Source organism: Camelus bactrianus, chromosome 2, assembly GCF_048773025.1.
Source record: "Camelus bactrianus isolate YW-2024 breed Bactrian camel chromosome 2, ASM4877302v1, whole genome shotgun sequence".
Taxonomy (NCBI): Eukaryota; Metazoa; Chordata; class Mammalia; order Artiodactyla; family Camelidae; genus Camelus; species Camelus bactrianus.
In genome coordinates, this window is record NC_133540.1 from 59,588,452 (window position 1) to 59,611,505 (window position 23,054).

The 23,054-nt window shown below is 36.0% G+C and overlaps 1 protein-coding gene across 1 annotated transcript in view; it reads left to right on the forward strand.

Moving 5' to 3' along the window:
- COL25A1 (collagen type XXV alpha 1 chain) overlaps positions 1–23,054 on the forward strand; it is a 419,343-nt gene that overhangs the window by 359,316 nt on the left and 36,973 nt on the right. Inside the window, exons 19-25 of the mRNA XM_074342511.1 lie at positions 6,400–6,462; positions 10,224–10,292; positions 11,098–11,142; positions 12,699–12,743; positions 13,673–13,750; positions 19,693–19,716; positions 20,319–20,363. Coding sequence (XP_074198612.1) covers positions 6,400–6,462; positions 10,224–10,292; positions 11,098–11,142; positions 12,699–12,743; positions 13,673–13,750; positions 19,693–19,716; positions 20,319–20,363 — 369 coding nt within the window. The remainder of the gene's footprint in view (positions 1–6,399; positions 6,463–10,223; positions 10,293–11,097; positions 11,143–12,698; positions 12,744–13,672; positions 13,751–19,692; positions 19,717–20,318; positions 20,364–23,054) is intronic.

Sequence of the window (23,054 nt, forward strand, 5' to 3'; positions counted from 1 at the left end):
CCTAATTGTGCTTTATCCTGTGTATTTCTTCTGCCCAACTTGAATCCCAGTTTAGTTGCCAAAGCCACAGCCACTCTATAATTCACCTTTTCCACCAGCTCAACAAAGGAAAACATGTTACAATCTTGGTATTGAGACCTAGTTTTTGAACTCATTGGTGGTGAGCTAATTAATTACTGTTAAGAATAAACAGAGGACAAAACTCATAAAACAACTCAGGAAGAAATCAAGTGCAATATCTAAGACATGACCAGAAAGTTAAACTAATTTTTTTTTTCATTTTGAAATTTGAGACTGCATTAATGCCGTATTACCGTAGCATTAACAGAGCTGAGATTTCTATTTCTCTGACAACCATTTAATCACTGGTAAGTGTGTGGTTTGGATAGCAGAATTTGGTGCCAGTCATGAATTGTGTTTCAGCAATCAAAATTTTGTATTGTATTAAGGATTCTGATAAATAGAGTTGTATGTTTTCTATTTCCAGGTTCTGTTTAAATCATAGCCCTGTATTTATTTTAAGAGTTAGGTATTACCTCGTATATATTTTTCTGTTTGTCACAAGGGTAGATCTCATTGGACATTCCCAGGACAAGTGAAAACAAAACAACAACAAAAATAGCAGATTATCCTGGATTGAATTGTTATGGTCATGGCGGAGGCACAGAACACCTTAAGATGCTGTTCCTCTCACCTCTTCCTCTCTCCTCTCTTGTCTTCTCCGTCTTTCTTGCTGCCCCTCCCTGCATCCCTCCACGGTTCCTTCTCCTCTTCCTTCTCTTCCTTCTTTTTACTTTTTTCTCTTCCTATGTGGAAGCCTGACCTTTGAAGGCAATGACATTTAAACTCTGTCTGTTGGTTGCCTTCACTATGAATGGAATCCCAACTGCTTTGTAGTGTTTTTCTCAACGATAACAAAAGTAAAAACCTAAAATGCTATCTCCCTTGAGATAGTGAGTGAATAGGTAGAGAGATGAAGGAAAACTTAGAATATATATGTGTATATATATATATATATACATATATATACACACACACATATACACATATATATATGAAATGAGAGAAATATATATATAGAAATGAGAAAAACATTATAGTGGCTCTGAAGTAATCAGTGCTCTCACCTTACTTTTATGCTATTCATGGGTGCCCTGGTGTTCATGACAAACCAATGTTTAAAGCCTCTGTCTTTCCTGCATTTTTCTTAGACATTTTTTGTTTGTCATTTTTTTAAAAAGCACTAACACGTCATAAACTGAAAAGATGAATATTGTGTTCAGAAAATGTCGTATTTTATTGTTTTCACTTCAACAGTACAGCTATTTCACTTGCTGTTTACCTGTGTAAATCCATATGCCCCTGATTATGACTGGCAGCATCTGCCCTTTTCAAAGTTCTCTGCCTTACGTTCCCATGTTATTCCTACAGTGGCTCACTGAAATTATAATTGGGTTTTCTAATTCAAGTAATGGCCTTGTAAAAAAGAAAAAGAAAAAAATGCTAGATTTAAACTGTTTCTTAATTAAAAGTATCGTAAGAGCTTAACTCCATTATTGTCCCAATTCCCTCTGTTGCATCTATCCCCTACCTTGTCTATTCAAGCAATACATGTGAATAATTTCCAATTTAGCCATCTCCTATTTCCCATTGATTAAATAAGATTAGATATGTAAAAACAGCTTTGAGAAGCATCATACAGTCCAGTACAGTTACTCCTCCAGTTTATTGTCCTGAAAAGTTATGTAACCTCATTTTTGTATAGTCTGATTACTTCAGAGATGATTTCCTAGAAGTGCCTTGTGTCTGAATCATATTTCAGCTGCCTCCCCATACTTTCCTTTGACTCAGTCTCTTTCATTTAGCCTGGTTAACTAGAACTGTGACTAAAGTAGAATAATCACTTGCTTATTTTTTTTTAATCACATTAAAGTATTTCTAGAACCATAGGTGGTCATAGGTTTCTCCTAGACATTTTAGGAGATTCTAGGACCTTTGAACTCTACATCAGTCCTTGTCAAAGAGGCAGGACTCTTTTTAAGGATTACATTTATTTAGGGAAATTTAATAGGTATGATCATTTTCTCCTTTCCCTTTCTTACAGGAAGAAAACTCATTCTTAGTAAACCTGTCATTTCTCTACTTTACACACTTTTGGTTTTGCAATCCTAAATGCTCTGACAGATGGATATTGTCTCATAAAATGATGATATATTCACATGAGAAAATTTAGAGTTACTTCTTGAAAGGAGTTGAAGGGGTATTGAGTATAGCTCCATTCAGGTTGTAAAGAATTAAGGAGTCGCCATGGACATCACTAATTAGCTGCAGAGATGTAATATTACTACTAATGATGATGATGATGATGATGATGATGATGATGATGATGATGATAGCTAGCATTTTTGAGCCTATAAGGTAAGAGCAACAGTAATAACAATACTTATTGTTCACTGATTTTGTTCTAGAGATGGCACTGAGTGCTTTGCTTGCATTACTGTCTAATAAGACATGACTAAGCCACTCCTTAATGACACCAGAATCTTCCATCATTTGGCACCTCAAGATTCCAGCTTGCAAAGTCAAGTTTTAATTCAATTCTGTACCTTTGTACCAACAGTTCTCAAAGATTTTTGACTCAAAACCCTTTTACATACTTAAAAATTAGGATTGAAAGAGCTTTCATTTATATAGTTTATATCAATTGATATTTCTGTGGTAGAAATTAAGACAGAGAAATTTAAACAACCCACTATATGTTAATTAAATAATTTTTTTTATGAAATATAACTGAATTTTATAAAACAAATTTAAAAATTAGCAGGAAGAGTGACAGTTTTTTTTTTTTCAAGTGTCTCCAATGTCTGGCTTAATAGAGAGCAGATGGACTCTCATATCTGCTTCTGCATTCAATCTATTGCAGTTTGTTGTTCTGGTTGAAGTATATAAAGAAAAACTAGCCTCCTATGGATATGTAAATGGACAAGGGAAGATTATTTTAATAACCTTTTCATAAAATTGTGGATAGTCTTTTTTTGATACTACCCCAATCTCTGCAAGTGGTAATTTTAACTTAAAGATTAGGTACAATGTGGAATCTGAAATTATATCAATGAAGTTTTCCTCCTCTGTACACTAACTAGGATAAGTGGAAAGGCACTCTGAGAACCTCTGGTATAAGCCTAGGAAGGTAAGAAACAGCCCATCCAGATCTATACCATGAGTAGACATATTTATGCCTTATTTATTTTAATAATTGTCTTTCAACCCTGAGACAGAAAAGAGCAATGATTATTTCCTCCACATCCTGCCAAAATATAGACAGGATGGAGACAGTGTCTCTAAAGTAATTGAGAGCCCTGGAATTAAATAAACATAAAACTGTGATCCTAAAGTGAAGTATGCTATTTTCCTCCTTGAAAAAAACTGAAATAAGAAATGAATGTATGGAGATGGTAGATTCTTTCTTTCTTAAAGTGGCATGATAAGGCATAACGAATCACACCCAAAACCTTTAGAATTAGCCAGTATTAATAGTGCTAAAATTATTGTGTCCAATGCATTGCTAATTTTGTCTTTTGAAATAAAAATTTTCACCCCAAACATTCTGTTTAAAGGAAATTACATTTAACTCAGGAGAACTTACTATATATTCTGTTTTGAAGAAGGAAGAAAAAAACACTTTTGTCTAGCTACCAAGATCACAAAGCCTTATTTATTTATTTGTGAATTATGAAACTGCATGCTTCATCTTTTTATAAACTAAACACTAACCTGAATAAGAAATACATTTTTTGCAACATTTACTCTTTTTTCTTTCTTCTATTAGTATGCTTTAACGGTGCTTCTATTTGCTTTGCTAACAGTGAAATCATTTTGTTTCTACTTGAAGATATGCAAGAGTCTTGTCTACCTGTAAACTTTCAGCCTATTAACTTGCATTATATTTTCATGACAGTAAGTCATTACTGATGATACGCATTGACTTTAATACAGCTTTTTTCTTGTGGGTGGAGAGGGACTATGTATTTGCATATATCAATTTTCTTGGAAGAACTATCTTATTTGTAAATAAATACATTTCTTATTTTTTCTGTTGTTGCTTAAAATAACGAGTTAAAATTTTTTTACAAGAAGTAGAATGGCCATCATAGATTTTTCTGAATGTGCTTGGTTTTCATTTTAGACCATTAAGAGAGCCATCGAAATTATTTGTTTGATTTTCCTCTTGTTATGTGGAAGAGTACGGAGACAGATAGAATAGAATTATAAAAATTTCACAAACAATAAACCTAAAGCATTAGTTCCCCTACACTTTTTTTTTTCTTAAACCAGTACCATGAGCATCAGAGCTAGAGATAAATCCATTTGAGTTATTTATCAATAGGATACATTTTGTGGTGCTGAAATCCTTTCATTCCCTACCAAATACCCAGGGTTTTATACAGCATATTTTTAAAACTCACTTATTTCAAAAATGTTTGATGACATTCTTCCACTTATTAAATATCCCCTCTGTATCTTTCTGCTCAGCTCCAAAAAAAGAAATGTTGAAATATAGCTACCTTAGAAAAAAATCAAATGTATCAAACAACATTAGCAACTGCTCCAGAAATATCCAATAGTGGAAAACAAGTAAACAAACAAACCCCAAGACATATGGGAACACAGCCATTACGTTTTGTTTAATTTTGTTTTAAAACTTCATTATAGATTTCAGGAAGTTAAGACTTTTACAGTTGAGCCCACATAGTTAAGAAGAAAATAAAACTTTATAGTTTATATGTGAACACTGGTCTCAGATGTTTTTTAACACTGAATACATGGTGTATTTTCCAACACCAGTTCTCCAACTCTAATTCTCTGACTCCAACTGCATGTCCTACAATTCAGTCCTACTGGGACACCAACTACTCAGGGTTACCGTCAGATTCCACCAGTTTAAGGGTTCAGGACTTAACCTCACTCCTACCCATTACCTGCACTTCTATCTGACTTGTCTACAAATTCCAGGGTACTCACAGCCACTCCCACCCCAATTCAAGTTTGATAATTTGTTGCGATGACTCACAGAGCTTAAGAAAATGCCATACTTACGATTATAGTTTATTAGAAAAAAATAAAGATGAACAGCCAAATGAAGAGGTACATAGGGTGAAGGCAAAAGAGTTCAAAGCGCAGAAGCCTCTGTCCCCGTGGAGTTGAGGTGCAGCATCCCACCAACACGTGGATGTGTTCACCAGTTCAGTAGCTCTCCAATCCTAGTTGGTTAAGGGGTTCGTGGAGGTTCCATTACGTAGGCACAATTGATTAAATAATTGACCATTGGTGATTAAACTCACTTTCCAGTCCCTTTCCCTTCTCTGGAGATGGTAAGAGGAGGGAAAAGGCTGGAAGTTTCAACCTTCTTCCCACAGCCTGCCATCCTGAAGCTGTCTAAGGGCCCATCAAGACTCACCCCATTAGCATAAACTCAGGCATGTTTGAAAGGGACTTGTTATGAATAACAAAAGATGCTCCTATTACTCTTACTATTAGGAAATTCCAAGGGTTTTAGGAACCAGGAACAAGACCAAATATATTTTTTATTCTACCACAACTGGGTTTTCTTTAGAAAAGAGATTTTGGAAGTATGGCAAGGAGAGGTATTTTTCCTTCTGTACTGAGCATTCCTGAATCTCTTCCCCAGCCACATCCACTGTATCAGTTATCTATTGCTGCCCACACTATAACCCCCAAACTACAGTGGCTTAAAACAATTCTCTCACAGTTTTGGAGGAACAAGAATTTGAGCATGGCTCAGCTGGGTGCCTCTGGCTCAGTATGTCCCATGATAAGGCAGTCAAGCTATCAGCCATGGCTGTGATCTCATCTGAAGAGTCTACTGGGCTGGAGCATCTGCCCCAAGATGGACGCCACAGTCTTTTTATAACTTAGTCTCAGAAGTGATATCCCATTACTTCTGCCACATTCTGTTCATTAGAGGTGAGGTGGTAAATCCACTGCCCACTCAAGCAGAGGGGTTATGCAAGGGCATGCATACCAGGAGGTGGGATCATTGAGACCCTTCTTAGAGGCCACCTACCACATCCAGCCAAATATAAGGGATCTTAATTTGGTAAATATTAAGAAGCATTGGACAACAGATGAGAAAGGAAATTGTAAAGACTTTTTTCTGATTTCTTTGTCACTTTTGCTTTCTGAAGCTTCTCCAAAGCTTTGCTCAAAGTTTTTTCACTCGTCAAAACCAATTCGGATTCATTTTATAGTCAGTAGCTAGGTCTCAGCAAGAAAGCTGTATATAATCAAAGAAGTAAAATCCCAAGAAAAGGAAATCAGTTTAACTTTACATATTTACTGTCAAATAAATAATGATCTCATATGCCCATTTTTCTCAAGGGAGAACCAGGTTTCATTGGTCCTCAAGGAGAACCAGGCTTACCAGGATTACCAGGAACAAAGGTAAAGAAAGTCTTTTCCCCTGCCTTTCCTTCTGAAATTTTTTGTCATATAATTTTAGTTCATTATGTTATTTATGTGACCAGATATTTTTGCTTAGTGGAGAACTAAAGCAGCTTACCACTCATCACTAACATTTAAAATGGGAATCTAAATTAAATAGAGTAACAGGAAGTTAACTCCAGAAAGCCTTAGACAAGAAAACAGTATGGTAGAATACACTCATTTCTCCAGTTGTCCCCAAATTGCACCTAAATCAATACAGTGCTATTTAGTCTCCTTGCCATATGGAAAAGTGAGGGAATTTTGAGGAGGAGAGGTGGAACTCATTAACTCCTGTTCCTCATTACCAATTTTAAGACATACGTGTAAATCAAACATTATTACTATTCCCCCATCAACCCCTAGATTTCAAAGGCAAGTACTGATATCATATAAATTCCTAAGTGCTTCCTCCCAAAAGGATCTATCCTGAATAACGTCTACAGAAAGGTTCTATAATGAAAACCATCTCATGATCTTCTCCTTGGCAACCTGAGAAAGGACCCTAAAAGCAAAATCTATATGCCGCCATATAAAAAAAAAAATGTTGCTGCGGATACAGTCAGACCCGTAGTTCCCTTTTTATCTACCCAGTAAGACATAAAAACGTACAGCTCTGACGATGGAACTTTATTCATGACAGACTCATGAATCAAAGAAGGAGCAAAATTAGATCAAACTACATTCTTTTACTTTTAAACCATAGCAGTCTTTGCCTCAGTGTGCATTACATTCACCAGAAATAAGCCAGGATGATTTCCAAGAGCTAGAGAAATACGTTCATGGTCTGTTCTGAAGAGAAGTCCTCATTTCCGCTGGTCACGAGAAAACAGCTCTAATCCTAGTAAATGGAAACTATGTGTGGCCTAAGGGGGACTAAAACTTGGTCAAACGTATGCAAAATTGCTGTTTTCTCAAGCAATTTCTTTTTCACATAATGAGCTGACAAGCTTATTAACAAAATATGAGGAATGCCCATTTTGGCCTGAACAGATTTAAGCAAGAAATGCACTTTCTGGAATTAAAAAAAAGAAAGAACACGAGAATAATGAGCATTCTGTGTCTCCATCAGAACTGTTGCATGCACAGGATCTCTAAATGTTTGTGGCATGTTGTTTGCTAAACAAGAGAAAAATAGAAGAGATGTAGACCGTGGAGAGCGGAGTTCATCCCTACATATCTTTTCTTTAGCTCACTTATTTTAAACTATTTCTTGTCAAAAAAAAAAAAATCCAAATGTAGAGCCATAAAATCAACATTAATTACTGTTCTTCAAGAACCTGACCTGATTTTACAGACCAGATATTTTTATAAGAGGTACTACTCCGAACCTCCAATGAGAGTAAAGGCTGTGCTGTCTGTAACTGTTTTGCATTTCCATGAGAAGGCATGTGAATAAGAAATCCATTTAACAATATTGTGAAGTTAATCTTCAGCCGAATTACTTATCTATCATGAATACGGTATCATAATGGAAAAATCATGACTATTAAAAATCTCTTTCAGCCGAATACTAGTCTTTTTCCAGTTGTATAGGCAGTCTGAATTTGTACCACTAAATTCAGATTTAAAAAATAAACTAACTGTATGTCTCACCCCCAACACAGTGAAGAGAGATCACAATGAAGAAAATGGTTTAATGGTATTTAAAAATCTATTTTATGCACTGCTGTATTCTCAGCATCTGTTTCAGTGCCTGGGGAGAACCTACATCTGTCTAAAGAAATAGGACTTTATTACAAATAATTTAGAATACTTTGAATAATATTGTTTATTCATTAATTCCACACATTTTTTGCTAGACATTTTTCTGGTATTTGAGAATGGAGAGTAATTGCAACAAAACCAGTCTCTACTGAAGCTTACATTGCAGTATGTGTGAGAAAGGGGGGAAAGAAAAGAAAAAAGTAAATAAATAATGTAACTCCAGAAGGTAATAAGCAACTAATTAGGGGCGTGGTTTAATAAATGATTTCTAGGTAAATATTTATTGACTCCACTCCTGTGGTAATTACTACAGAGAAATGATTTTCTAAAGTTTTCATTTTTCCCTAAAATAAGATTATAGTTACCATTTTGGAATTCTTCTGTAAAATATTAAGAGACACACCAAACGTGGTATCTATATTTTAAATAAAAATTCCATATACCAACAGAAGCGCTTCAGTCTCTAACCCCTGGAAAGTCCCTCCTGGAAGCATCTTTTCCGTCACCTGCATCCAGCCAAGTCATTCACCTTTCTCCTAGCCTCTCCAATTCCCACGCCCTTTTGGATCATGCCGAGAAGCCTACTGAGTCTTCTTTAATCCTGGCACTAACCTATCCCACCTCCCCCGCAAAAGCACAAAGGCTTCCCAGAGTGGGCATGATACAGATAAAGATCTTGGGATTGAGAGCCCTACATCACCCACCACAGACCCAATCCTGTTTTATTTTCCTTTCCAAGATGAATCAGCCCTTCAGTGAGGAGGGGGCCTCCCTTATCAGTAAACATGGGCCATCATCAGTCTGAAATCAAAACTGGTTTGATTATTGAAATTCTACCCATGATGCAGGAAGCTGGACACTACTCTATGTTCAGGGAGTGCAAAATGGCACTGTCTTTCTGGAGGACGCTTTGGCAAGCTTTTCAAATGTTTATACTATTGACACAGCCGTTTCCCAACTAGGAACTTATCCTAAGAAAATAAGAGATGTGCAGAAGATTTGCAGACAAAAACATTTATGCAAAAATTGAAAACCGAGTGCAATCAGTTCTAAATTACAGCTCTCCTACTTTAAAGTCTTTGGGAAAGTTACTTAACCTCCCTGTGCTTCAGTTTCCTTATCTGTAGACTATGGATATTAACACCATTCTCATTTGTCCTGAGGATTAAATAGGTTAATTAAAGTGTTTTGTTCAGTTCCTGCACTCATCAATAAATAACACAGCCATAAACAGTAGTAATTATAAAATACACCCTACCCATCCTTTAGGACGTGACCAACCAGAAGTCAGTATGAACCGCTGAAAACCCTACGGGGCTTCCTCTTCTCTCACATATGGCCTTACGTTACACCTTAATTCCTAACTGTTTTGTTCATGAGGATCTTATCTGTCTAATTAGATCACTAGCTCCTTGAGGGCAATGACCGTGATCTTCCTTCCCAGAGCTATAAAAACAGTAAAAGCTTTAACACCTAAGCATCTTGTACCACACTGAGCACTTTTCGTTTCTAAGTTATGAAATTGGTACTATAATCTTCTTCATTTTATAGAGGAAACTGAGGCTTTCAGAACTTAATTAACTTTCCCCGAAACAAGGAACTGGTAAGTAACAAGATTAAAGCCAGGATGTGAAATTACAAGCCTGGCAGTTAGTCATCTCACCATGCTTCCTCTTGATAGATCTTAAAAAGGGGGCTGCTGAGAACTATGTCCATTCCTGTCCCTTATCAATTCTTTTTAAAGGTCTTTCTGTTTACCAGAACATAGGTATCTGACAGGCATTTACCAAACCATTTCCTTGTCTATAAAATGGAAATGAAAATACAAACATTGAATAATTGTTTTGATTATTCAGTGAGATGATCCCTATTGAGATTAATGCGATGCTGAGAACATGGTAGATATACGGTAACTTTCTGCTTTCATTGATTTTATTCAGCTCACTCATTTATCTACAGGGACCACCCTGGCAGGAAGGGGAGTTGCCATTGACCTATTTTGCAATTTGTGACAGGGTGAACGTGGAGAGGCAGGGCCTCCTGGAAGAGGGGATCGAGGGGAACCTGGAGCCCCAGGACCAAAGGTCAGTGATTCTTACATTGAAAAACAACATTCTTTGGTTTGGAAGTGTGCTTACTTTTATTTTCTTTAGAACATGAAACTAAAATAAAATTACTCAACGGGTATTAAAACAGCCAAAATCACAAATAATTTGTTGAAATGCCCACTAATTGGTTTCTTTTCTAAAAGGGATTTTACAATTCAGCTTTTCCACTTTACTCTCTTCTGTCCAGGCAACAAATTTAATAACACATCTCACTGTATAGAGGGAGGTACTGACACATTAACACGTTACCACTCAGTGTATATTAAAACCTACCGAGGAAAATGTGGATACATGCTGTGTTCGTTTCCATGGTAACTTGATGGTGTGTAACACCTTGAAAATATGAGCACTAAGGATTTATTTGACTGTTCAATTTATTCCTCTAAACATCCTGCAAACTAATATGGTAACACTTTATTTTAGTAACTCATCCTAGAGACACAGGAGATGATTTACTCTTTGATGTAAAGGAAATTTATGCAAACACTGTTGAGACTAATGAGAATTATTTGCAGAACTCTTCCCATCCACTGATGGGTGGACAGTCTTCAGACTTATAATAGAATGGAGTTTGGTGGAGGGACCAGGGAATGAACTAATGACATGGTGGTAATACTTACGTTTAATGTTACAACAGCCTACATTATATACAGCCATATATTGAGGCAGTTAAAGTGTTTCCATTTTTCTTCACTATTCTGAGTCACTGCTAATTTCTTTTTTCTGTTCTTATCTCCCTCTGTCATTTTCTCTTTTTCATCTTTGTGTTCTTCTATAATAGGGGAAACAAGGTGAATCAGGAACTAGAGGCCCAAAGGGGTCAAAGGTCAGTAACTGGGTAACCATTTTAATGTAACAGGAGGCCTTCAAGAGCTGTGTTCTCTGCCTCTTCCGCAGAGGATCATGTTTTAGATTAAACTCTTTCACACGCTGGAATTGCAGTCCTTTCGTCCCTATGATGATATCTCCATATCTCCAAACAATTAATTTGTTTATTTCATCTGTTTGTTTTTGTGTTCTTGTGCTTCAGACCATTCTTTAAGAGAAATTGTATTTCCTGTTTCATAAGAGTAGCTAATTCAGAAAAAATTAAATATTTAATTTATGAATAGTATAATCTTATTTTTTATTTCCTGGCTATCCTTGTGATAAATGTTCAAATTATGCTTTGCTTTAAAGTCAGGTGCATTAAAATTTCACCACCAATTTAAATTCTCTCCTTTATTGTGCTCTCTATAGTACCTATAATCATATATATACATGTACTAGTAGCAGAAGCATGTTATTTAAGATGCTTTTAGCTAATAATATGGAAAAGTGGAGAAAGCTGAGAGTAGAAATTATTAACTCCCCATTCACAGCAAATTTAATTATTAGGGTCAGTGTTATTAGCATAACGTGGATGGAAAAAATTATAATCCCGTCTCCTGCTTATCTTCATTGGTCCTTATCCAGTTTATAGGAATATTTAGAAAGACGTATAAAAATGATTTGTATTCTATTTAGGAAAAGGGCTCTATAAATTTCAGGCTATTTTAAAGAACCTTCAAAATCTACACAGTTTCAAATCTCTTCTCCAAAATTTCTGTTTAGACTTCTGAGAATTTTGAGTGTTCTCAGAGAGATGCATGTGCAGTTTGAGGCTTAGACGATTCCTGGTGTCTTTCCAGGGGTGGGGGTGAGGAGCAATAGCACCATAAATGGAGATTTAGAGACTCTTCATACTGCACTGAAAAAAAAGAGAGAGCTGAGTTTGCCCTGCTCTTGACCTTCAGCCCTGCCAACCTGGTCCATGTAGCTGCTGTCCACTTCAGCGCTTCCTGAGGGCTAAGAGGTCTGTACCTACAGGGAGCTTTTCCTTAGATGTTTATCATCAGAGGGAGGCCAAATGGTGACCTTTCCCTCCTAAGTCTCCTTAGAATGAGCTCTCCATTGATCTCTCTGTTCCTTCCCTGTCCTGATTACCTACATTTTTCTTCTCAGAGAACCCAATTAATTGTTGACTCTTGTCCCTTTGCCCCAAATCTCTTCATATAAAGATAAGAAGAAGGCTCAATCTAAGAGGTAAAAGCTTACTTTGGGTGTCATAGAAACTACTTGTTTTGCTTTTGAAGATCCCTGGTAAGCAAGTTACCATATATATTGTTGTTTCAAGATACTCTGTCATCTGAAGGGGGAAATTTAACTCACTTTAAGGTGCATCTTAAAGAAGCATTTGCCATGTCAGTGGTTATTGTACTTCTTCTGGTTGTTATCTTCCACTTCAGAAGTTTATATTAAAGGTGCTGCTTGTATGCCATTGAATGCATCCTTAGATTTAAGATGTTTCTAGACTGTTGGCCCCACTGCTAATTAGATTTATTCTCTTTTCACTGGGGAAAGGGTGATCGTGGCGACAAAGGGGACTCTGGAGCCCTGGGACCAAGGGTGAGTGTGTCTCATCTATGCTTTCGCCTCCAACCAGCCTAGATTTTAAGTATGTATCTATGTGGATTTTCACAAGGCACTCGCAGTAATGGTACCCAGTAATAGCACTGGAGGTGGACCTCTGTGATTATTCCTGCTACTCCCCTCTTCTTATTTTTCACTGTAGTCACCAAGAGCAAAGAGTGTGTAGATTCTGACACATGAGATAAGCTTCATAAGAAGAAGGTCTGGAGAACTCTTTATATCTACTTCCCCCCTGGTAAATGAGCAATATCAGGCCCACAGCCATCCACCTAATAGAACTTTCCATTTTTCAGTTAACCCAATTATAAAGAAAGCAATAGCTCACATTTTCAGCCTTTTAAAAACACAGTCAGGGAATCAGGACAAGACTAATGGAAATTCAGTGGCAGAGTTACTGAGTAAGGTAGACATCTTGAAAATATTTGTTCTCTACTTGGTTCAGTTGTGATGGAACTCTGTTACTGTTGGGAAAGCCAAGCATTTCCTACAATGCAGTGTTCTGTCTTCTTGAAGAATGAGGAAGCCCTCTATGAGCTGTAGATGGGGAGAAAGTGGGTAGGGGTTGCTTTAATAAATATGGGTAAAGCCAACAAAATCTTACAAGTCAAATCAGATTAGCCTACATATTATAATTTTCAGAAAGTAGTTTTCAAGATTGAACCATCTTTTTTTAAATCCAATTTAATATCTTTAATTTCCACAGATAGGAAGTTAGAAGCAGTTTGCCTCCTTGAAATAAGGACAAACTTTGAACACGATTACTTATTCTAAAAAGCAGTTGGGAGCTGTTGGGAATTAGTTGAGAATTGATGGTCAGAGAGAGCTGCATGTTGCTATTTCTGTTTTTGTCCCTCATATTTCCTAATCTAACCCCTATGATTTTCCCTTGGTTGATTTTTTCATAGGGTCCACCCGGTCAAAAGGGGGATCAGGGAGCCACCGAGATCATAGACTACAATGGCGACCTCCACGAAGCCTTGCAGGCAAGTGACCGCTCCCCCCTCCCACCGCCAGCCACACACACACACACACAGAGACAATGAAGCTGAGGAGACCCATGTAGTGTGTGTTAATATCAGCTTCGTCCCCCCACCTCAGATCAAAGGCACTCCACTGCTCAAAGCACACCTTCTCCCTGAACTCCTTAACCCATCTTCTCCCTGCCCCAGTTTATCCTCCTAATATCTTGGCATTTTACAATCTTTTCTTTTCTTTCCCCTCTACCTTCAGGTTATTCTTTAGTCTTTTCTGGTTTAAATCTTGTATTGGTTTTGCCAATCTTTGTCTCCTTGCTTAAAAAGTGAGCCTAGCAAAGCCATTTAGAGCCCTGTGGCTCTGGACTTGGAGCTGCCTGGGTTCAAATCTCTTGCTTACTAAGTGCATGAGCTAGGGCAAGTTATTTAGTTCACTGTGCCTCAGTTTTTTCATCTGAAAATGAGGACAACAGCAGTATCTGCCTCAAAACACACATAGGGCTGTTGTGAGGAATAAATGTCTAAATACATACTGTGTATTAGAACAGTGCCTGGCACGTAATAAACCCTCTGTAAGTACTTCTTATGACTGCTGCCATTCAGTGCTTTTTCTTTCATCAAGTAAAAACCCATAGACTGCCTGGCTTGTCCTCATCACCTTTGCTTCCTAATCATCCTTTTCATACTTAGATCCTTATGTTCTAGTCTATATCATCATTTTGTTGAAATTTCTCTTATAGAGGTCACCAATAAACATCTAGGTCAAGCCCACTGTACTCCTCACTCCTGAGTTTTATGTGACATTTATACTAACCACTTTCCTTTTGAATCTTTCTTTCTGGTTTTTCGTACCCTCTACTCTCATGTTCCGGTTTTCTTCTTTGACGGATTCACTCTGTTTTAGTATTCCCAGTTTCTCTGCCTGTTCCCTAATTGGGAGAATCCTCAAGTCTCTGATCTTTTCTTGGTACAGTCACTCCCTCAGTGTTCTCTCGTGTTAAGTCTATCATCTCCAGGCCTGATCTGCAGACACTCTACCTTTCCAGGAATATTTCCCCTGTGAGTGCAACACTGCCTTGTCAACTTCCACCAGTACACACGATTTACTGGTTACCTTTCCCACCTACCAAATGACTCCCTTTCCTAATTCACCAGTTAATGACACCATAAGTTTTCTGATTTCTTATCGTGGAAACTTCAGAGTCATTTTTAAACTATTCTTAGTCCTTCATCCATTGTATCTCACAGAAGCTACTGTTGCCTTTTTTGAAGTATCTGTCAAGGTTGCCTCCTTCTTTCCATTCCCAACTAGGTCCGCATCCTGATAATTTCAGGTCTAATGTTGCAATAAGCCCTTAACCATTTCCTCTACCCCCAGTGCCTCCTTACTCCTCTCATCTATCCTGTATATCACTCATGGCTAATTTTCCTAAACTATCACTATTTTTGATGACTCTAATCTGTTCAGAAGCCTAAGTGACCCCTTTGCCTACCCTATTGAGACCAAACTTCTCCATCTGATTTTCAAGGCCCTAAAATCCTGCCTTTCCTGAATAGAATTTTTTTATTTCTCTATATTTATCATATTCATAAAAATCCTCCCTTTTTTTTTTCCTGGTTCATCCTTTTTCTTTCTTTCTTTCATCCGTCTAAATCCCATCCAGCAATCCCCTGCTGCCACCCAGATGAGCTCCTGTTCTTAATCCTTTTAAACAATTAGCAGTCAGGGCCCAGTAGTTTAACATTTAATTATTCTTAAATACTGTAATTTACTTCAATGTTGCCCCTTACCAGAGTGTAAATTACTTGTTGACAGGAAACATGTCTTATGCTTATTTGCATCCTCCAATGTGCCCCACCCAGGTCTGGACATCTAAATAGTAATTAAACTGTTACTGGTTGAGTTAGTGAGTATACTTAGTTCATATGCACAATTCATTTCTTTGCTTGAAAGCTATATTTGTTGTTTTAAATATTTTCCATTTTGCACTTGTTTGAATGTTTTTTTCCATCCATATGATTTCACTACCATTATCTAATTATGGTAGATCTATAGTTCTATGGGTTCTTTGTTACAACTATCATTTTTAACTAGTAAAGCATTTATTAAGTAGTTTTTACAGAATCTGTTTTCAGCTTAGCCTATTTTTCTGTTCTTTTCTTTCTCTTTTCTTCTGGTAAAGCACAAAGCAAAGCATGCTTACTGCTTGGAGAAACATTGCGTGGGCAGTATGTTCAGTCAACAGCTTGAGTTATTACTCCTCAGTATAGTTTGTTTAGACACAAGCAGTAGCCTCTGGGCTATTGTCAAGTTCTAGAACCAGTTTTCTAAGTTGTTCCCTTTCTCCACAAGTTGATAACTGTGTGTGTAAAGAAAGAGAGAAAGAACAAGAAGTTTTGTTTACCTACGATGTTGTCAAAGTTCTTACTTAAAAAGTATAGGGACACTTCCTTCAACTTCATTAGCAATATTGTAAATTTCCCTTAAACTGCTTCCATTGGCACCATAACTCTTACTACCACCTTTAAGAGGTATCCACTCTCTTACCTTCCGAGCTTTGCTCCAATGTTATGGGCCATGGCCATTCTGGAGAAGTTGTGGAAGAGTTTTAAAGCATCATTTGCATGAATAAAGCCCTGCATGAAGCAAGCTACTCTTAGTCTAAAACCAAAATCTGTTTTGATTCCCCCTCTGCTAGTAACTAGCTGAGTCATTTGGGGGATATCACTTAATATATCTATACTTCATTGACCTGATCTGTAAAATGAGGATGTTTTTGGAATAGATTTTTTTCTAAGAGTCCGTAAACTCTAATATTATGCTTAGGGTTATTTTTAGGAACTTCTGAATTCTCTTTGTTGATGTGCCTAAGCACACTGACCTTTAAAAAAAAAAAATCTCACATTTACATCTTGATATGAAAGGATAGATGTGCTCAGTTTCTTTTTTCACCTCAAGTTCTGTATGAATGTAAACTAGTCAGTATCCATCACTGTCAACTAGTTTATGTTTATATCTCAACCTAAAGATTTATTCTTATAAGATTGCTTAGGCAACTATATGCTGTGCTTATAAATAGCTTATAGAAAAATAAATAAATAAATAAATAAATAAATAAATAAATAAATAAATAAATAAATACCTATAGTAATTTTTTTCACATCAAAACTATTTGTTTTCTCAACATAGTTGTCTAGGGGATTAAGAGTCCCTAACAAAATAAATTAAGCTAAATAGCCACTAGATTGAGAGGAAGTAATAGACATTTGTTCTCCTAATTCTCTAACCAGTGATGGATATTCACAGTTTTGCTGATTTTATTTCACTACTGCCTCCTCTTAAAAAAAAAAAAAAATCTGCAACAGAATCTGGGGTAGTTAGATAAATAAAAGTATATTACAGTTATAAAAATATCACATTAAAAACATAAAATTTCACTGATACCGCTATTGAAAATTGTTACGGGTGTATCTCCTTTCATTGTGCTTCACTTTATTGCACTTAGAAGATAATGTGTTTTTTTTTAACAAATTGAAAGTTTATGGTAACCATGCACCTAGCAAGTCTGTTGGTCCCATTTTTCCAACAGCATTTGCTCACCTCATGTCTCTGAGTCACATTTTGGTAATTCTCACAATATTTCAAACTTGTTAACTTTTATTACATTTCTTATGGTGATCTGTGATCAGCGATCTTTGATGTTACTATTGCAAAAAGATTATGACTCTGTGAAGGCTCAGATGATGGTTAGCATTTTTTAGCAATAAAATATTTTTTATTGAAGTATAGTTGATATACAGTATTATATAAGTTACAGGTGTGCAATATAGTGACTTACGCTTCTTAAAGGTTTACTCCGTTTATAGTTACTGTAAAATATTGGCTATATTCCCTCTGTTGTACGATATGTCCTTGAGCAGTAGAGTATTTTTTAATTAAGGTATGTACTTTTTTTAGACATAATGCTATTGCACTTAGTAGACTACAGTTTAAACATAACTTTCATATGCACTGGGAAACCAACAATTTCTGTGACTCACTTTATTAAAATATTCACTTTATTATGATGTTTTGGAACCCTAACCCACAATATCTCTGAGGTATGTGTGTATTTACATGAACATTTGTTGTAAGTCGTTTATTTTGATTTTTATTTAAGGTGGTTACGTTTCCACAATTAGCACTAAAACATTTTCATTTCCTAACTCAAGCTTTTAAAATTTCTCAATAACATATAAACCAAACCTGTTCTCTAGTGTAAATCATGGGTGATTTTAAGCTTGCATCATTATGAGAAGTGAAAGAAAATAACCTTTAATTCTAAAGAGATTCACATAAGCATCTCAGAGAAAAAAAATCACAAAGCAGCCTGCTAGCCCTCAACCAATTTACAGTTGCTCTAACTCCTGCTTCCCATTTCACATCACCCCTCAGTGGAGAATAACGTGTCTTTCTCCATCACTACCAAAAATTCTGGTTTTCAAATCATAACTGAAGTTCAACAGAGAATCCTGCTGAGTTTATGTAGAGGAATCAGATACAAGAAGTCCAGAATGAGCCAACATCTTTAGGGTGTCTCTGAGTGTCTGCACACTGGTTCTTCAGGATAGCAGTAAAAACTATGTTTCTGAGAAGTTAGCTTAGTTTTCTGTCATTTGTTCTTCTATTAACAGTGTGAAACTTGCCCTGTGTAATTTTCAGATTTCACAAATATACTTATCTAACAAGATTATTTAAACTCCATCTGTTAGATATTTCAGTTACCAATAATAATATTCTTTTATTTATGCAATTCATTATAAAAATGTTGCTACGCTTAAATTTTAGAAAAGACAAACTAGTTTTGTATTTAGGTAGAAAATGAATCATGTATGGCGCAGGGTAGAAAATCTTTGAGAGTTCGAATTTTAAACCCCTTCCCTTTCTAAGGTTTTATGATTTTGCTTTCTAGTTAAAAATGTAATATGTAATTGGAAGGCAATAATAAAGAAATTATTTCTACTCTATAATTTTCTAATAGGCTTTTTAATGTTTATTTTTTTTGTGTGTTAAGGACATTTAACATGAGATCTACCCCCTTAACAAATTCTTAAGTGCACACTACAGTTCTAATAGCCTTTTTTAAATGACTCATCTACCCATATAGGAGCAAAGAAGTAACCTTCTCTTAACCATAAATTCAACTCTTGCTCTAGGTGAATCCTTAAGGAAAGTAAGTGGGATCTTCTGTTACATAGATACGATGATATAAAAATCTGGGCCTTGGTTTTTTAACTATTCTTGCCCCCAGTTTGTGGCCATTTTGCCTTTTATCTTAGAAGCACTGGTTGTTTTTTCATACCCTGTTTTCTCTGAAGCTCTAATGACCGTGGCTGATTTTATTGCAGAATACAAACATGAACCATCTGTATACATGCATAAATGCATTGTTTTCTAAGGATGACACCATGTCACTAAAAACTCGAGTGTTTGAAATGAGATAGATAACGTAAGATAATTTTTTACAAGAAAAATAAAAAACAGTATCAACAACTTGAATTAGAAATTGGATTGGGATATTAGAAGGGAAAGTAATGGTATTAACCAGAAGGGAAAGTAATGGTATTAACCGATATTCACAAATATGCACAAATTCACAAATTGACTAACCTCTAGTGTATATGCTATTTTACTACATAATTTTAAAAAATAAGGGCAATGAAAATTTTGACATTTCTTTTTTCTTTATCCATAGATTTTAAAATTTTTTAAATAATTTTTCAAAGAATCTTTACAATCTGTGGTATTTATTTGAAGATAGGATAATATGTTCTCAGTATCTTGTCAGTTCCTTATCAGACATCAATCTTGCCAAAACATAGTCAAAACGTTGATTATATCAGAAATGTATACTTGTACTTTGGCACACAAATTAGGTAACTCTGTCTTTATCAATACATTTTCCCAACAGAGGATTACCACCTTAACTGTCACGGTAACTCCTATTGCATGATTTCTGTGGTTTGTGACTGTATTTGGTGTTGATGCATGCTGGTATAATGGTACTAATGTAGCAGTTGTTTTTATCTGAGATTTAATTTTATGTTTTCTTATTTTAGTAACCTTTTACAACATTTGTCCCAGTTGGATCACTTTGCTTAGTGAAAAGTCAGGAAAAAATGTTATTTTTCTTAAAAGTCTTTGGCCTTATCTTAATAATATGGCTTTGTTCTTTAGTGTTTGGGAAATCAAAGTCTTTGTTAGGGGAGGGGAGAAGTGTTTCTAGAAACACAGGTAATATTAGGAAGCTAATTCAACCCGAAAAGATGAGGGTGGGACATAGCAGCAATTTTACATTGTCTTACAGATCAACTCTAAAGCATTATTTTGACCTAAGTGTGTTGCAGTTTTTTGCATGTAAGTAGGTAGTTTTTATAATTCTATAACCAGTGAAATGTTTCCTCTTTGAAAATCAGTACCAGAGGGTATTTGATTATGATAGAAATTAGGGAGATGTGTAGTGTACTTATTATTTAAAACATACATTTTAATACATTTACTTGCTACTTTTTAAAACTTTGTCTTTTCTGAATTTAGGGTCCCCCTGGACCACCTGGACCTCAAGGACTACAAGGGCCAAAGGTTATTCTTTATTTTACTTGTTTCCATTTACAACATATGGTGCAGAGAATTCCATATTAAATGTATGTGTCTTTGAAAAATCAATCTTATAAAATACTGAAGGAGCTGAAATCACCAATATTGCTTAAAAGAGCTTAGAATAGAAATTGAGGTCTGGGCTGAAGGAAGAGGGATTCAGAAAAAAAGAAAAATTAGGAAAGAAGGGAGGGAAATAGAAATGGCATTAAATTTAGAGAGAGGAAAACAGAATATTAAACAAGGGAAAAACAAGTTTCACAGAAATCATAAAGGTAAAGAAACACTAAAGGTGGTGTATGGAAAAAGGAAAATACTTAAATAGAGGAGGATTGAAGGAAAATTTACTCTGACACTAAAAAGACCCTTTCTTTCAATTCTTTTGTAATTAAAAAAGAAAAGAAAAGAAAAGAAAAGCCTTAGCATGATGCATTCACAAATGACAATTTTAGGAAACATTTTCAGTCATTTTTATAACACATCCTGTTACATACATTCAACTATTCCACAATTTAAATTTCATCTAATAAAACATAAAAACACTGAACAGTAGAAACTTAGAATTACTTGAGTATATCTAAAGTTTGTTGGTTGCATTAACTTTATCTCTCCAAACTAAAGATTATTCAACCACGCTTGATCAAGTAACACATGGCCAGTGACTGGCTTTTCAGAGCTACACGTGTTGAAATATGACTTTCATCATGGGGTTTTTTTGTAGGTGATTCAAATAGTGTTGAAATCCATCTTTTGTTTATGTCTCTTATAGCAGTTTATTTGCCAAGTCTATCACACACACAAACACACACCAGCTTTTGTACCTTTCTCTTTCAAGATACTTAAAATAGAATGCTAGCATATAGAAACAAGTATTTTTCTGTTATAAAAAAGAATGTATAGTAGAATGTTACTGAGGTCTTCAGCTATATTTAGAGATATATTTAGAACATAGACTCTAATTCAGACACATTTCATGTGCAGCATTAATGTAAGTTTGGGGGAATTTTTTTACTTTCTATTTCTCCACCAAATTCTAGTCCCTGAGAGATATAACCCAAAAGATGCTCCATTCAAATGCAGTCTTTATTCTTGGCAAGCAAGTTGGCCTGGATCCTTATTCTTTAATATCTTGGTCAGCTGGGCTAGAAAACCCAGAAGGAAATCTGCAGATTCCTTTTTCTTCTGTGTGGAGTCAACCAAGACATAAGTTCCTTGCTTTTTCCCACTCACTGGACTAAGTCTCCAGAACCAAAATTGTCCTCAATGCTAAATATGTACCTTTTTCAGTACAAACCTCAAAAACTTTGGGGACTTGACTCTTCTTTGCAGCCCAAAGGCCTACAGAAATCCAAAAGACACTTGAGCCAAAAGAGGCAAGAAGGACTACCTAGCCAAGAAGGCTGTATCATTAAAACCTGCATCCCCTGTGTTTTATAATGCAATTGCTATTCACTTATTAATTCTATTTATCAATAATTAATTTGTGGGTCTCTATTTCATGATAAGTACTATATCTAGTAAAGATACTAGGAAATAGTAAAGCATTTCAACAAGGAGCTTTCAGCCTACAGAGGGAGAAAGGCAAGCAAACGCATAATTATTAATGAATAGAGTGAGTGCTTTGGTTAAGATGCATATGGAAGCTTCTCTCAGTCTTGGGGTTAAGGATGACTGAGCTGAAACTGAGAAGCAGGGGGTAATTGGCCAAATGAATGTCTAGACAAAAGGGGTGGGAGGAGGGGCTTAGTCCCACTACCTCACCTCTTACCCCTGCCACTTCCCACTGTGCCATCAGTCTACCCCACCTCACACCCCTGCAGTGACCGTGTAATTGAGATCTTGGGTCAGTTGGTATAGTCCTTTATGCTTTCCATGATCACTCCTTGAGAAGGTTGAGATAATCAAGGTAAGATGTGACCAGGAGTCAGCAGATGCAGCGAGAGTCAAATATAAAACCCAGTCTCCCTCCGGACTCCCAGCCTCAGACTGAATGGGCACCTTTTCAATTAGCATTGCTCCTTCCTTTATCAAACAAGGACTGCTTGACTTCTTATACATCAAATGACTCTTAACAATATTTTTGGTGGGTGAAGGATAAATGAATAACTCATGAATTATATTTTTCTTTAAAACATTTGTGGGTCACATTTTGAAGGTATAAACTTAAGCAACTATTATTGGACCCAGAGTGCTTACAAGTATTCATACTGAATGAGCCTAAGGCTTAGCCAGTTTCATCCAACCTCAGCAGACTTGTTTGTGACAAAATAAACGTTGTCGTTCCCACAAAGAGCAGGAAATCTGGAATTTTAAAAAGGTTTTTTTTTTCTTTTTTTCATTTGTTTCTCATGCCTTCCTTTAACATTTGGAAGGCTCAAATTTCATTGTGACCAATAGTTCTTAAAGTTTTTACCAAGGAAAGGAGCTCTAGCCATTTCAATATTGTGGTTTATAACGTCATCAAGCAAGCCCTTCTAGAAAAATGCAGCCTCAAGTCAGCTCCCTTGGAAATCTGTCTGTGGGGCAGGCCATTCACACTCAAAAGACCTGTTTTTGCTAAGTTTCCATAGGGTGAGAAGCAAAAATGTTTATAATAGGATCTACACATGACTCATTGATATAAAATAATATCTTGCCTTTCAAGCAATTGGTTTGTTCAGTACTTTTCTGACCGAA